The sequence below is a fragment of the Trachypithecus francoisi genome, unplaced genomic scaffold (assembly GCF_009764315.1).
Source record: "Trachypithecus francoisi isolate TF-2019V2 unplaced genomic scaffold, Tfra_2.0 Lachesis_group4, whole genome shotgun sequence".
Taxonomy (NCBI): Eukaryota; Metazoa; Chordata; class Mammalia; order Primates; family Cercopithecidae; genus Trachypithecus; species Trachypithecus francoisi.
The window spans coordinates 130603109-130619838 of NW_022681469.1; the positions used below are offsets into that span (position 1 = coordinate 130603109).

Here is a 16730-nt window from a genome sequence, read left to right on the forward strand (position 1 = left end):
GCAGGTTGAAAATGTTCAATCTCTGTCCCTAGACAAACATAAGAAAGTGGTAACCGCTGGGGGCCATTCTCCGACGCCTGAAATTCTGCCCAGGCATCTTCTCTCCAGCTCCCTAGGGCTTACATGATAGCCAGAGGTGTGGTTTCCAGCTGTGAAGATGAAGACCTAATTAATAAGATGAAATGATTTGCCTACAAGCCACCCTTTTGAAATGTGAGGTGGTGCTTGGACCTGAGCCCAGTTCACTCCATCTGGAAATGCTGTTCCTCCGGCTGCTGTTCTGGAGGAGAGGGGAGTGCCTAGGTCAGGGGCATTGGGAAAGGCTCCCAGGAGGGGACAAGAAACCGCGGTGGAAGGAGCAGCACGCAGGGAAGTGGGGGTGGGGAAAACAGTGCTGAGCAGGTGAGGGAGGCAGAGGAAGGAGTGGGCCCCACCACAGAGGCTCCCCGTCCAGGGCCATCGGGGAGCCCCTGAAGGCTTTTGGGTGGAAGATGACTTCAGGGATGCTTTAGGTAAGTTACTCTGGCACCGTGGCTTGGGAACTGGCAGATGGAGAGATAATCCTCCAAAGCCAACAGAGCAGTCATACTTACCTCCCTCCACACCAGAGGAAACTGAGGTTTAGAAAAACTGAGTGGCTCACCCAGGGTCCCACGGCTAAGTGACTCAGGTGGGACTAAGGCCCAGGTCTTCTCATTCTCAAACCAGCACACTCTCCAGGGAATGGGCAAGGAGATCATTTCAAATATAGCAGTGCCCAGCATACAATACATTCATCCCCTTCCTCCTTCCTCCTAAAAACACACATGTTCAGACAAGGGGTTGAGCCTGGCAGGTGTGTGGCTTAGACCTGCGCTGACCCTGGGGACTTTGTGGTGGCTGCCTAGGAGGGTGGTTGTGCAGAGTCACTTCCCCTCCTTTTGCAATGGGGAAGAGTGGTGACTGCTGGCCTCTCAAATGACATGCAGATGGCTCCCAGGCAGCAGGTACTGAGGAAGCGTCCTCATGGACAGCAGAGGCTGGGGTAGGGTAGAAAGGCTTGTCTTCTTCCACAAGCCTCCAGAGGTGGCAGCAGCAGCAGCGCAAAGCAGGCACATTCAGAGCAGCAGGGTTTAACACCAGGCACTAGGACTCTGCCCCACCGCCAGCCCTGGCACCTCTGACCTAAACTTCACACCTCTGTCATGGCCCCATCCACGTGTGGAGGGCCCTGGAGCAGCCTAAGCCATTAGGACTGTCCACTGTGACCTCCGCTCACCCAGCAAACACTGAGTGGACTTTTACTAGGTGCCGGGCACCATTTGTTATAAGCTGCAGCTAGTCAGTAAGCAAAGCCCATCCCTTGGAGTCATGTGTTTTAGTCTCAGCGTTGTGATCAGCTGTGGGATTTCAGGAACGTTACTTAGTGGTGTCCTCATCTGGGAAATGGGAGCGTGAATTGCTACCTCATGGGATGTGATGATCCCGAAGATATCTCTGCACCTAGCCTGGCTTCCCCTACCTCCCCCCAAAGACAGAAGAGCCCAGGCCACCCTGGCTGTATGGAAAGCTCTGAAATTGGCAATATGTGAAATTATTTGGGCTGGGGAGTGGCAAGGGAGAGTGGCTGTGGCTTTTGTGGTGTGCTTTTGGTTTAGAAACAGCTTGAGCCAGAGTAGGGACTACTCTCGGTCTCTCTGGCCTCTCTGCCTCCTTTCCCCAGGCGGTGGACTCTGGCACCAAGACTGTCTCCCTCTCCACTGCAGGGAGCCGGCTATGCAGGATTCCTGTGGGATGCGGCGGCCGGCGTGGAGCTGAGAGACGCCGGCTCACAGGAGAGCTCGCCCAGCAACGGGCACGGGAAGCCGGCGGGCCCCAGCCCATACCTCGCGCGGTTCAAGGTACCCGCTCCACGCCGTCTGTGACGTGGAATCCGCTTCTTTCTAAAAAGGAAAGAAAAGGGCTCGTTTTGTAAAAACCACGAGTAAGAGAAGGCTTGTCTTTTTGCCTTGATTTCAGCCTCTCATGGTGAGAGATTTTTGTCTCTCCTGGGGCTTCCTTGGCAGGCGAACTTGTCCAGGGCAGGAATGAAAGGGATTTTGAGACTCTCAGCCCCAGTAGCTCTGGCATCTGAGCAGGAGACGGGGGAAGGAGGAAGATTCGGTATAGCTCCTAAAGCTGACCCTCATTAGAGTCTCCTGGGGAGATTTTCCTACAGTCAGAGATTCCTAGACCCCACCTCAGACCTACGGAATGTGGGGGATTGTCTGGACAGCCTGCTTTCCAAAAGCGCCTTCGGTGATCCTTCATCTCAAAGGCCGGGTGTTAGGGAATGGCTGGACTCGAGGGCAGCGGAACTGGCCTGAGGAGCCCTTCTTATTGGCTGCATCTCAGGCCCGATTCCTTTATTACTAGGGAGAAGGGCCTCTCAAGGGGTCGTTTGGGTTTGGAGGGGATTCAGGAGGAGCTCTGGGCTGTAGGCCAGGGGTAGCCCCATCACTGGCATCGCCCATGTGGGAGTCTCTGTCCCCCCTGGGTCTGGGAGCAGCTCAGCAGATTGATCGAGCACAGTCTCTCTGGTTCTCCCCGGATGTCCTTGGGAAGTGTTAATGAACTGCAACATGGTCAGCAGCTGGGCAGCAGACGCCAAAGCAGGTCATGAAGTTGGCAGTCAGTGAGCCTTATCCCCGTGGTCCTTGACCGTAAGCTCACAGGCCAGGCAAGCAGGTCCGGTGCCTTGGAGTGCAGCAAGCACATTCCCTCCTGGGCATGGAGACCCCGTGCTTTCTGTGTGCCCCAGAGCAGTTCTTGAGCCTGAGAGTCACCTCAAATCCCAGCCCAGGAGGTGTCTGCCAGCTGAGGGTTGGGAGCAGCCGCTGTGTTGAGGCTACAAGCCCCCGTGCCACCTTGCACACTCGTAGCTGTGAGTTGACGAGGCTGGGTGTGTGCTCACCCTCTGGCTATCTGTCGCGCCCAGCAGCCCCTCTCATTCCTCTGTCTGTGGTATTGGCGGGGCTCTGTCTGCACACGTACACCTAGGGGTGTCCATGGGGAGTTTCTGTGGTACTCATGTGTAAGTCAGCCAGGTGTCACCTTTAAGCCTCCTAACACCACCCTGGGCCTCCTTTTTATGTCAAGTCCCTGTTCCAGTATTGGCCACATGGGGTTATGGCCATGTAACCCCATGGGTGATACTGATAATCCAGTATCCCCAAAAGGCAGGTTGTTTTTAAGGGTATAATGAGAAAATGCTGATTAGCCCAAATCCTCTAAATAAAGCAGCCCTCTAAACAGGCACTTGGCCTCTTGTACTGCATGTCACATTCTAGGCCCAGTAGATGGTGCAGTACAGAGATGGGGCTCATCTCTTCAGGCGCTGTGCCCCCACCCAGCCTTAAGATGCTTTCTCTAGCAGGCAGAGCTGCAGCTGCAGAGCTCGTGGTCCTGGGTGCTGGCAAACTGGGACCACATCTGTAAGATAAGACCGACACCCTCCACTTCCTGGGGGCTTCCCCTATTCCCCTTCCCTTCCTGGCAGTGTTGATGTTGGTTGCCATGACAAACGGAAGGGCAAGATTGCTAAGCCCTGAGTAGCTGAGCAGTGCTATGATGCCCAGAGGCAAACTCTCACCCCGTGTTTCTGCACTTGCCCTTGGGGATGCAGGGCTGGGGCATGTCCCAGGCTGGCCAGGTTCTGTAAGCTTTTGGTTTGGACACGTTTGAAATTAGGTTAAGGTGAGCATCCAGGTATAGTGGGCTCCAGAGAGAAAAGAACACAGAGGGGTGTGTGTGGGAGGTGTAGGGAGGAGGAGGAGGAGGCAGATCCCGGCAGTGGGTCCTGGCAGGAGACCTCAGGCTGGCCCTCTGGAGAAAAGCCCCAAGTCTATAGTAACAACCAGCTGTCAGAGTCACCTCCTTTGATTGATTGATTGATTGAAGTGGGGTCTCACTATGTTGGCCAAGCTGGTCTCAAATTGCCTCAAGTGATCCTCCCGCCTCAGCCGTCCAAAGTGCTTGGGGTTGTGGCCTGGTACAATAGCTCACACCTGTAATCCCAGAACTTTGGGAAGCTGAGGCAGGAGGATCACTTGAGGTCAGGAGCTTGAGACCAGCCTGAACAACATGGTGAAGTCTCTACTAAAAATTTAAAAATTAGCTGGGCGTGGTGGCACATACCTATACTCCCAGCTACTTGGGAGGCTGAGGCAGGAGAATCACTTGAACCTGGGAGGCAGAGGTTGCAGTGAGCTGAGATCACGCCACTCCCCCACAGCCTGGATGACAGAGCTCCTTCTCAAAAAAAAAAAAAGTGCTGGAGTTACAGGCATAAGGCCATGCCTGGCCTTCCACCTCCTTCTTTTTTTTTTTTTTTTTTTTTTTTTTTTTTTGAGACGGAGTCTCACTCTGTCGCCGGGGCTGGAGTGCAGTGGCCGGATCTCAGCTCACTGCAAGCTCCGCCTCCCGGGTTCACGCCATTCTCCTGCCTCAGCCTCCCGAGTAGCTGGGACTACAGGCGCCCGCCACCTCGCCCGGCTAGTTTTTTTGTATTTTTTAGTAGAGACGGGGTTTCACAGTGTTCGCCAGGATGGTCTCGATCTCCTGACCTCGTGATCCGCCCGTCTCGGCCTTCCAAAGTGCTGGGATTACAGGCTTGAGCCACCGCGCCCGGCCTCCACCTCCTTCTTATATGACTGCTTAGAAAGAAAGAAAAAAACTCAGACATTTACAGTTATGCAGATATGCCCGATCTTTTAGGCTCTTAGTGAGGAATAGGAGATGGAACGGTAGAGGTAGACTGGTAGAACAAAATAGGCCTTGTACCTGCAGGTGCCTTGGAAAAATCGAAGATGAAAGACCTTGCATTATTTCCTGGGGGTGTGAGCCAGCCTTGTTCTTGTTTACCATTGTCAACTCTGTGCACAAAGCTATTTATGAGTCGGTTGTAACGGACACAGGAAATATGAGCTTCTGAGCCTCTCCCTATTGCTTTCCTGCTGCTTAGGTGGGAAGTCACGACCTGACCCTTGTTAACCTTCACCTGGCAGCCCTGACCCTCCCGGGGAGTGAGAATCCCAGCAAGAATGACAGTGATGGCCACCGGTTGGCGAGCTTTGCACAGACCCTACAGGAAACGCTGAAAGGTAGGAAATTGTCTTTTGCCATGGCTCGGCCACTGTTTTGCAGAGCCAGCAGCGCTGCCTCTTCTGACCACCTCTGACCAGTTGGGCTGGCTGTTTGTCAGCAATGTGAGTCGCAGGTACAGGGGACAATCAAACCTCTGGCATCTCATGGAGCCCAGCTGACCCTGCATGGTCACATCTGTGCCTCTGTGGACCTAGCATATGCGTTCCAAGGTGTCAGCTCTGTGGCTTTTTAGCCTCATTTAGATAGAAAGGATTGGGCGGCGGGGCAGGGGGGAATATAAGTGATGATGCCCTTCCCCGAAGACAGCTCATCCTGGCTCCAGCTGCCTCGGGCAACACTCTGGTGGTGCTGCCTGCAGATTTGCATGTGCTCTTCCTGTGAATGAGAGACAGGGGGTGACAGTGGGAAATGGTAAATTCCTGGTTATCGGTGAATTGAGTTTTTCTCTCTGGTGGGATACAGATCATGTTGAAGAAGCCCTGAACCTGTCAGCATGCTGGATTTTAATCTTGTAAGACCTCAGGCAAGCCACCAAACCACTTCAGGCCCCCATCTGATGGGGAACAGTACTCATCTCATAGTAACACCCAGAGGGCTAAGTAACAGTGTCTGCACCAATACCAACACATAGTAGGGACTTCATGTACATGAGTTGACTCTAAAACATGAGAAGAATTAAGAGAACTCTAAATAAAGCAGAATTCTGGCCAGGCACGGTAGGGTAGCTCATGCCTGTAATCTCATCACTTTGGGAGGCCAAGGTGGGAGGATCACTTGACCCCAGGAGTTCAAGAGCAGCTTGGGCAACATAGTGAGACCCCGTCTCTACAAAAAACAAAAAAAATTAGCCGGGTATGGTGGTACCCACCAGTAGTCCCAGATATTCAGGAGGTTGAGGAGGGAGAATCACTTGAGCGCAGGAAGTCGAGGCTGCAGTGAGCTTTGATCACACCAGTGTACTCCAGTCTGGGCAACACAGCAAGACCCCATCTTTAAAAAAAAAAAAAAAAAAAGGGAGCTGAACTCCAGGACAATGTGGGGCTATGCTCCAACTAATATAGATGGTTTTCTGCACTTGGTTTACCAAAAAGAAAAGGTTGACAAGGCTGTGAAGACTGTGATCTTTTCCATCTGGCTTGATTTTTCAGAACGCTGACCTCGTCTAGGGGAGTTTGTAGCTGGAGGCCTGGAATTCTCTTCTATCTTTTGAGTCTGAACCAATCTTCTCTAGCTTTCTAAGACTTCGTTGTTAAACTGGCCCCTCACATTAGGAGGTTCATGAAGATTTTACTACAAAAATATTTCAGTCAAACTATAGGCTCACATTTCAAGAGATGTATGTATATATGTGTTTGAATTTGCATTTCTAACAAAAAAGATTTTTTATTGTGGAAAAATATATATGACATAAAATGTACCATTTTAATCATTTTACATATTCAAGTCAGTGCTACTAATGTATTGACATGGTTGTACAAACATGACCACAATCCATCTCCAGAACCTTTTCATCTTTCCAAACTGAAGCTCGGTACCCCTTCAACGATATCTGCCCATGCACCCCTCCCTGCAGCCCCTGGCAACCAGCATTCTACTTTCTGTCTCTGTGAATGTGACTACTCTAGGTGCCCCATATAGGTAGAATCATATAATATTTGTCCTTTTGTGTCTGGCTCGTTTCACTTAGCATAATGTCTTCAAGGTTCATCCATGTTGTAGCATGTGTCAGAATTTCCTCACTTTTTGAGGCTGAATAATGTCCCACTGTGCATCTATCCACCGTATTTTGTTGCTTACCCATTCATCTTCTGATAGATACTTAGGTGGCTTCCACTTTTGTCCTATTGTGACAATGCTGCTGTGAACATTGATGTGCAGCAGCTTTTCTTTTGAACCAGGACATGCCGTGACCAACGTTCTACTTTAAGGATGAGTCCTCAGGCTAAGAACAGTCAGAATATGCTCTATCCAAGAAGCAGCTGTGTAGGAAATTGTCCACCCATAGTTAGACTCTGATGACTCTGATCTGTAAAAAGGATGACTTGATAGCTTGTTATATCTGTGGACATTACTATTGTTCTTTACCTCAAACTTTATGTGGAAGCAGAAAGGAAAGATGCCAGCTCATAATTTCTTTGGCAGCCATAGGCAGTCACCATCCCCCCACCCTCCACCCCTGGTATCCAGGGAGTGGTCAGGATTTTGGCAGAAAACCTTGGGCAGGTTATTGTTCCAAATTGCCAAGGTACTCTTGATCCACAGCCTGGCTTGGCCTTGACTCGTTTGTGTAGGGACAGTGTGACTCATGCTGCCTGTGTCCCCTGCTTGTAACTAGTAACCAATTAATTGTTAACTGGTGACACTCCAGACCCAGGGGTTTGGGAAGCGATTCAGCCTGCCCAGGTCTACCAAGGGTAAACAGGTCAGCAGAGGGGTTCAGCTAAAGCCAAGACAAAACCTTCATTCCACAGGCTTCTATCAGAGCAGGCAGAACCGATGTGGTTAGCAAGCTCTGGGCCTTTCTGCCTTTGTCTGGAACGTGCATGCAGGCTGACGTCAGTGGGGATACGCCAGTCCCCTAGTGGAACCTTCTTCTCTCAGACCTCACCGGACTTGGAGACAGGGTCTCCCTCTGTGAACTGAGCAAGAGTGAAACAGCGTGTGTAGTAACTCTTGACATCTTGGCAGATGGTCCCTCAGTGGGGACTGGTTCCTGTAGTTGTCACTGGCGTTTTATAAATCTAGAGACTCTCTGAGGAAGTCAGGCCACAGTGTTCTCCTCTCACTGCTGGGAATCAAGGGAGTGATAAAGGAGCCCCGCCCAGGTGGGTGGGTTTTTAGGAAGATAACTCAGGCTCCTGTGCATCTACCTGTGGATTCTCAGAGGTGAGAACTGCCTTGATGTCATCACGACGCGGATCCAATCGGAAGAACATGAATTGTAAGAAATCCGATGTGCTCATTCAAAAAGGAAACCGTTGTCACTCCTGAAGCTACACAGAGCTGGCTCTGTTGACCCTTGACACCAGCATCTCTCCTGATTTTGGAATTGTCCTTTTCAGCCCAGATCTTTGCAGACCTGCATCCCAACGAAAACCTCCCTCATTATATGGGAACTTTGTTTTCTTTGATATTTAATGAATGTAGCCTCTTTCTCTTTGTTCCTTTCCAAGTCTAACTGCACCCTAATTCTGGGGCATTTGTAGTTCCGCTTGTCTGTTGGTCATATATTTATTGAGTGCCTGCTCCATCCTCGCCCTTTGTGATGAGCCCTGGATCTGAGGCCTGGCCTGGTGACTGGGCAAACCTTCCCACCTCTGGGAGCCTGTTTCATACCTGCAGAGGGGAGATGGTAACAGCACCTGCCCCGTGGGTCGTGGCTGTTAAGTGCGGCGCTATCGAGGAAGTGGTTAGCACAGTGCTATGACTATTATTCAAGCTGGCACTGATTTCTCCACGGTGTGGGTGGCCCTGCAGGAGAGGCTCCCTTTCATCCCACCCACTGTCCTCACTCCTCCTGGAGGAGGGCGCCATCTGCAATGCACATGCGCCCTCTGGTGGTGGCCCAAGTGGCTTCCCTTCAGATTCCTTTCCCTCCAGCCGTTATGACGGAAGCACACCCATGTCCAGGAAAAAAAGATTTGCGAAGTGTCTCGGATACATGTATGACTTCGTTTATGAACTGCTTTCCCTAAAGCCTCCTTCACAAGGTGTGGCAGAAATGCCACCTCCTGCTGTGGGACAACAAGGGTCAGGCAGAGCCCGGGGAATCCTGCAGAGCCCAGCTGCGGGGGTGAGTCTTCTTTCGGGATTTCTACTCGCTTTGCTTGGAAAATACTTCCTAACTATCCCACTTCCTCTAGGGTAAATCAGACTGTGGGAGAAATGTCTAAAATGCTTTAAGAGAAAACCCTTCCCCCTTGGCCCTGAAATCACTTTGTAGTTCTTATGCACAAATGTTTAACTTCCGCTGGGTGTCTCTCCCTGACAGATCTCCTGGATCAGGAAACTGATCAGGAAGAGGGCCCAAGCTACATGGGAGTGCCCCGTGCCAGGCGCTTCTGGTGGCTTCTCTAATCCTGACACCAGCCTGGGGGGAAATGGCTTGTTCTTTCCCTTTTATGAACTGAAAAGGCTTGCCCAAAGTCATGAAGCTGGGAGTGACAAGCCTCAAGTTCCACACTCCAGAGTCATCCAGCTGTTTTCTCTTAGAACCGGGGCCGAGAACCACTGTTTTCCTTCTTTTTTCTTTTTCTTTCTTTTCTTTTCTTTTCCTTTCTTTCTTTTTTTTCTTTCTTTTCTTTCCTTTCTCGCTCTCTCTCTCTTTCTCTTTCTTTCTCTCTCTCTCCCTCCCTCCCTCCCTTCTTGTCTTTCTCTCTCTTCCTTTCTCTCTTTCTTTCTTTTCTTCTTTGACAGAGTTTCACTCCAGCCGAGGCTGGAGTGCAGTGCAACAATGTCGGCTCACTGCGACCTCTGTCTCCTAGATTCAAGCAGTTCTCCTGCCTCAGCCTCCCAAGTAAATGGGATTACAGGCGCCTATCCTAAGGCCTGGCTGATTTTTGTATCTTTAGTAGAAATGGAGTTTTACCATGTTGGTCAGGCTGGTCTCAAACTCCTGACCTCAGGTGATCCGCCCACCTCAGCCTCCCGAAGTGCTGGGATTACAGGTGTGAGGCACTGCGCCTGGCCTAGAGCCACTGTTTTCTGATGTGCTCCTGTGTCAGGTTTTGTTTCGTTTTCAGCCCTGTGACCACTCTTCCTCCTAGCTAATTTGGATTAATAAGGTGAAATGAGGACTTGAAAGAATAGGACACAAAAGTGTCATTGTTTTCAGAGAATACAATTGTCAGTTTGTTACACCTAAAGTTAAAAAAAAATTAGTCCCAGTAAGAGAATTAAGAAAACTGCCTAGTTACAAAATTAAAATAAAAAATTACTCCTTTAGATATATGTCAATAATAACCTATGGAAATAAAAAAATTTAAAAATAACTATTAGAGAAAATATAATGGGATAAAACAAAGGTCTCATTCATAATAAAAATCAAAATTATAAAATACTTAGAAATGTGGTGGTAAAGTGAAGAAAATGGCAAGACTATAGTGAATAATTTTTTGAATAAATACTTGAATCAATGGAGAAACATGGCAAAGTATTCTTGGGTGAGACGTGTTGACAGTTGGAGGTACCCGTCCTTACCATGTTTCCGTGTGGTTGACTGCACCAGGTCTCAGCAGAGCTCTGTAATATTCTATGTGTGGTTCCCACACCTGGCTGGACATGGAATCCCAGAGAGCTTCAGGAAATGCTGAAGACCAGGCCACCGGAGACGCTAAATCAGAATCTCTGCAGGTGGAACTCCAATTTCTGAGAGTGGGACTCAAGCATTAATATTTTTTTGAACTCCCGATGCCCCAAGGGCTTTTTGTAGAACTCCTTGCCTCCTACTTCAGTCAGAGAAGCTCCACTTTTACCCACTCTACTTTTGGGGCTTCCTACAGGATCTCATTTGAGAAAAGGAACACCCCCACCCCATACATTTTAAAAAGAAATAATGTTTAGCCGGGCGCCGTGGCTCATGCCTATAACCCCAGCACTTTGGGAGGCCGGGGCGGGCAGATCACCTGAGGTCAGGAATTCAAGACCAGCCTGGCCAACATGGTGAAACACCATCTCTACTAAAAATACAAAAATTAGCCAGGCACAGTGGCATACATCTGTAATCCCAGATACTTGGGAGGCTGAGGCAGGAGAATCGCTTGAACCTGGGAGGCGGAAGCTGTAGTGAGCCAAGATTGCGCCACTGCACTCCAGCCTGGGTGACAGAGTGAGACTCTGTCTCAAAAAAAAAAAAAAAATTTATTTTGAGACTCTGTCTCAAAAATAAAAAAGCATGATCTTGGGGCATCTTGTCGTGTCAGAAGGAAGTGCTCAAACAAACAAACAAGAAAACTTGCTGGGTGGATGTCAAAAGGACGCATGAGCCAACTGAAAGAGCTCTCAGTGACCAAAGCTGGAAACATTTTGGGAATAAAGTCAATGACATAGTACTGGATATAACTCAAGGTATACCTGAGTTATACCTCATGAGTATCCATGAGTCCGTACTGATCTAAGTAAATGGTTGAAAAAATTAATAAATGGGAAGAAGAGATCCATCCCTTGTGCAGCAGAATTCCAAATAATGTGTGTAGATACTCCAACCTAAAGGAGGAGGAGCACAACTTAATTTTCTACAAATGGAAGACATCATTTCCACATATCAAATGAATGTTTTGGTGAGGGATGCAGTGAGAGGAATTTCCTTAGGTTGCTGGGGTGGGTTAAAACTAGAGCAGCCTTGCAAAGCAGACTGGCAGTATTTATCCAGAGCCTTAACAATGGCCATAGTTTTTCACGAGGGTTCTTTATAGTTCTAAGGACAGAAAGCTGCCAGGTATGGTGGCTCACGCTTATAATCCCAGCACAGTGGGAGGCCGAGGCGGACGGATCACTTGAGGTCAGGAGTTCGAGATCAGCCTGGCCAACATGGTTAAACCACGTCTCTACTAAAAATACAAAAATTAGCAAGGCGTGGTGGTGGGTGCCTGTAGTCCCAGCTACTCAGGAGGCTGAGGCAGGAGAATTACTTGAACCCAGGAGGCAGACGTTGTCATGAACCGAGATTGTGCCACTGCACTCCAGCCCGGGCAACAGAGCGAGACTATCTCGAAAACAAAACAAAACAAAACTCGAACGAGATGCTCACTTCAGCATTATTTATAGCAGTGGCTACTGGGAACAGCTTTCAAAGTGCCCAGCAGCAGGAAAATGGTACATTATGTGCATCAACGTGATGGATGGATGGATACTGTGTGCCGCCCATTGAATGCCAGGAAGACCCAGGCTTTTCCCCTGGTCTCTTGATCTGAATTTGAACCTCAGGCAGACAGAGCACAGTTTCCATTTGAGGAGTGGTTGCTGCTTGTATCTCCAGCCTCATCTTTAACATCTGGTTTCTTGATACCTTGTCCTAGAGAAGTAGCCAACTGAACCTCAGGTACCCACCCACCCCCAGGAGGCCAGGCTGTTTCTTAACTCCCTGGCCTTGTGTGGGTTCCCTCTCATCCTTGTTGAACCGAGCACTTCCGTGCATCCTCTGAGACCCAAGTCAGGCACTGCCTCTTCTGGGAAGCCTTCCCTGACCACCTTTCCCTGTGCTGTGTTGGTTTCAGTATGTGTGTTTGTTTTTGCACCTACTCTCTGCTCTTGTCTGTTTTCTAGTCTGTCGCTTAGAGCAGGAGTTGCATTTTATTCATCTCTGGATTTCCTGCATAGTAAGTGCCCAGTAAATGTATGTTATGTTGAGCTTTTGTTAAATATTTGGGCAAGACCCTTAGGCCTTTTTTTTTTTTGTAATGAGATTGGGAACCCATAAGCTTCAACAGGGGTGATTTTTGTGTCACGCCGTCCCTCATTTCCAAACGTGTTGCTGACCTACTCTTAATGTTGGTGGCGGGGTGATACGCACACGAAATGTGGAAGAGTTAGAGGAGAGTGAGAACTGAGAACCGTGCCACAGTCCTAACTGCGTGGAAGTCAAGTCAGAATCTCAATCCCATTTCAAAGGGCCGTGGTCAATGTTGGGTTTTACTTCCCACCAACTCTTAAACTCATTTTCTTCTTTCCACTTCCAGGAGAAAAGGATGTCATTATCTTAGGAGATTTTGGCCAAGGGCCAGACAGCAGTGACTATGATATTCTGAGGAAAGAAAAGTTCCACCACCTGATCCCTGCACACACCTTCACCAACATCAGCACCAAAAACCCTCAAGGCTCGAAGTCTCTGGACAACATCTGGATCAGTAAAAGCTTAAAGAAGGTTTTCACAGGTGAGGCAGGACTCCCTTGTCCTTTATCCTGTTCGGGAATGGGGTGAGAGAAACATGTTTGAACTGACAGAAGTCCTCTAACCTCCTCTGGGGCATTCATAGGGTTGTGGTTGAGATGACTGTATAACTGCCATTCAATCAGAGGTGAAGTCCAGGAATCCAGGCCCCTGTCAGTCCTGCACTAAGGACCACACAGTGCTTTCCAGCCATTCTCTAATTGTTTCTGTAACTATTCGTTATTTAATGATATGCAAATATACCTACTGCTTCATAGATTTCTAAATCCTCATTTTTCAAAGTGAAGGGGAGTATGACCAATAATTTTAGAGCACCCACTGACCTACAGCAAGCAGATGTGTTCCAGGCAAACCTGGTTATAGATTAGCAGAGTCCTGATTCAGAGATGAGCTGATAACGTTACTTTTAGGACACTTAGTCCTCTAGCAAACATTTGTCAAACGTGCAAGTGCTGTGTTGTAGAACGCAGCGTAGGCACGCTGTGAGGTGGACGTCATTTGTCAAACGTGCAAGTGCTGTGTTGTAGAACGCAGCGTAGGCACGCTGTGAGGTGGACGTCATTTGTCAGACGTGCAAGTGCTGTGTTGTAGAACGCAGCGTAGGCACGCTGTGAGGTGGACGTCATTTGTCAGACGTGCAAGTGCTGTGTTGTAGAACGCAGCGTAGGCACGCTGTGAGGTGGACGTCATTTGTCAGACGTGCAAGTGCTGTGTTGTAGAACGCAGCGTAGGCACGCTGTGAGGTGGACGTCATTTGTCAGACGTGCAAGTGCTGTGTTGTAGAACGCAGCGTAGGCACGCTGTGAGGTGGACGTCATTTGTCAGACGTGCAAGTGCTGTGTTGTAGAACGCAGCGTAGGCACGCTGTGAGGTGGACGTCATTTGTCAGACGTGCAAGTGCTGTGTTGTAGAACGCAGCGTAGGCACGCTGTGAGGTGGACGTCATTTGTCAGACGTGCAAGTGCTGTGTTGTAGAACGCAGCGTAGGCACGCTGTGAGGTGGACGTCATTTGTCAGACGTGCAAGTGCTGTGTTGTAGAACGCAGCGTAGGCACGCTGTGAGGTGGACGTCATTTGTCAGACGTGCAAGTGCTGTGTTGTAGAACGCAGCGTAGGCACGCTGTGAGGTGGACGTGCTGTGAGGTGAGCAGGCGTCTCATGTAGTGTCACAATGGGACAGGAGACATGCTCAGAACTCCGCAAGGAGCAGGGTATGGGGGTGATTTCACCCTCCCTACAAGCTGGTAACCTGCTGAGTCAGGAGACAGTCAGCAATATGAAAAAGACAGTAGGGTCTTTGGATGAAAGACAAAAACAGTGTTTCTAAACTCTGACTGGACACTTTGCAAAGCCCCGTGGATGCCTATTATACTTCAATGAGAAATTAAAAAATAAGAAAAGCTGCAGGGCCTGGCTTTTATTGCAAGAGAGACGAACGGGCAGCCAAGGCCAAGATCTTCAAGACTAGGACATCTAGGCTTGACTCTCACCCGCTTCTCCCCTCTCTCTCGGGGCACTAGTTTCCTATTGTACTCTGTCATGGGAGGACCCGAATGATAAAGAAAATGGGTCTCAGGGGAGTGACAATCATCAAACTAGCCTCGGTTTGCAGAAATGCGCTATGGAGCAGGAGCAGAGGCCAGCCCATGGCCTTTGCAGGCTCCCAGGAACGTGCCTGTTGAAGGAAGAGAGCTGGGGAAACTGAGCCAACAGGGCTGGAAGGAAGTTGGAAATCCTTTCAGTGGTTCCCTTCCTGTGAAGTTGCTGAGCTCAGGGAGGAGTTGCCCCCGCTATAGAACGGTCAGCAGTGTGTGCCAAAGCTCCACCCAGAATCCAGGCCCCTGTCAATCCTGCGCTAAGGACCACACAGTGCTTTCTGGCCATTCTGTAATTGTTTTTGTAACTATTCGTTATTTAATTATATTCAAATATACCTCCTGCTTCATAGATTTCTAAATCGTCATTTTTTAAAATACTGTTACTTTCTCATAAGCTTCTGTAATTTTCTCTTTTTTACCCTTTCTGTAGAAAAGATTTCTACCCCTAACCCCCTTAGTGTCTTTTGCTTTGCAAAATTGGACCTTTGCTTTGGACTTGGGACATCTTTATGAGGCGTCTGTCTCTGTCTTGCGATCAGATTCACAGCAGCACGTGTGTGAGGACAGGTCAGCCCGTGTGTCTGGACGGACGGGAGGCCTGGCCTCTGGGTGGTTTCACTGCCTAAGTGCAGAAACCCTCGTTTATGTGGGAAATCAAATTGGCCAAGACCTTTCATATGCACAGGCAAATGCAGAGGCACCTTCCAGCTACCTGAGGCAGCCTCTCCAGGCACCCCAGCCTTGTAGACATGCGGAATACCCTAAACCTGCCAGCCCAGGACCCCCGCGCACCCACCCCACCATCCTGATTCCTGGTCTCTTCCCTTCCTCTCCCTTCAGGTCACTGGGCTGTGGTGAGAGAAGGCCTCACGAACCCTTGGATTCCGGATAACTGGTCTTGGGGTGGGGTGGCTTCTGAACACTGCCCAGTGCTGGCCGAGCTCTACACCGAAAAGGACTGGAGCAAGAAGGATGCCCCTCGGAACGGCAGCGGGGTGGCCTTGGAGCGAAGTGAAGCCAACATCAAGCACGAGCGATGATGACACCAAATCCATGTGTCCACCCTCGGACCCAGGAGGGCACAGCCAAGGAGTGAGCCCTGCAGAGTGACGCTTCAGGGCCAGAACTGCCTTTTAATTTTTATTCTCAGAGCATCAGCACTTGGGGCCTTGCCCCACGCCTTCTCTGTGGACCATTCAGGACCTCCAGTGGGGGTGGCGTGCCAGGCGTGTACCCCACCAGGCAGGCAAAGCAGAAGCCTGCGGGGAGCGGAGACGCCTTTTATCTCTGGATGCCACGGACCTGAGCAGCACTGGGCTGGCTGTCCGCTGCTGACTGGATGGCGGCACAAGGACAACATGAGCAGAGGGAGGAGAAGAAGGAGTGCTCAGGCTGCGGGCCGCAGCCCAGCAGCGCCAGAAGCACTCATTTCTGACCACCAACCAGGCTGTGACGTTCCGGCTGTGCATTACAGAAAGCTTTTAACTGTGATCGGGCACTCTGCTCAGATACATTGAGTGGCAATTTTTAGTTTTGTTTTGAAAAAATAAACAGAGATTAACCTGCCTGGCTGCAGTGAGAGCACGGGACAAGTCTGCAACCGCCCTCCGCACCGCCCCCTCCGCCCCGGCTGCAGTGTGTATTTGCACCATGGCAGGTGCCTCTGTGTAGAGCTGGGGTTGAGCCCTGACTGGCTTCATCTTCCCTGCGCCTTTTATGTCCCCACCTTGAGGGCTTGCAGAGGCGCCTCTCAAGCCCCCACCCACTTGCCTGGACCCCTGTGAAGCCTGTCATCTCCCCTTCCCAGCCCTCCTTCATCCCCTGCCTTCTTCACCAGCCTGGCTTTTGCCTGGAGCACCATTAGTTTAGTTCTCTTTGCAGGACAAGAATTCTCTCAGGGTGGTATCGCCTCCTCCCTCCTCCCCACTCACTCCAGTTTTTAGCCCGGAGCCTCCTGTGGTTGACTATCAGGAATGTGTGCTGTGTCAGGATACATAGGAAGTCAGACCTCGGAGTATCATGGAGAGTGCCCCTCCTTGTGGTCGGAAGTGGGGGGCCGTTGGTTGTGGGGCTGGAGAGAGGTTGTGGGGAGGAAGCGAGGCAACGCCATCCCAGGGAGA

General features: G+C 50.0%; 1 protein-coding gene across 1 annotated transcript in view; it reads left to right on the plus strand.

Annotated features, from left to right (window-relative positions):
- EEPD1 (endonuclease/exonuclease/phosphatase family domain containing 1) overlaps nt 1–16176 on the plus strand; it is a 146031-nt gene extending 129855 nt beyond the window's left edge. Inside the window, exons 5-8 of the mRNA XM_033193579.1 lie at nt 1746–1880; nt 4982–5120; nt 12801–12995; nt 15451–16176. Of these exons, the coding sequence (XP_033049470.1) occupies nt 1746–1880; nt 4982–5120; nt 12801–12995; nt 15451–15650 (669 nt within the window). The 3' untranslated portion in view covers nt 15651–16176. The remainder of the gene's footprint in view (nt 1–1745; nt 1881–4981; nt 5121–12800; nt 12996–15450) is intronic.
- The last annotated feature ends 554 nt before the right edge of the window (nt 16177–16730 follow it).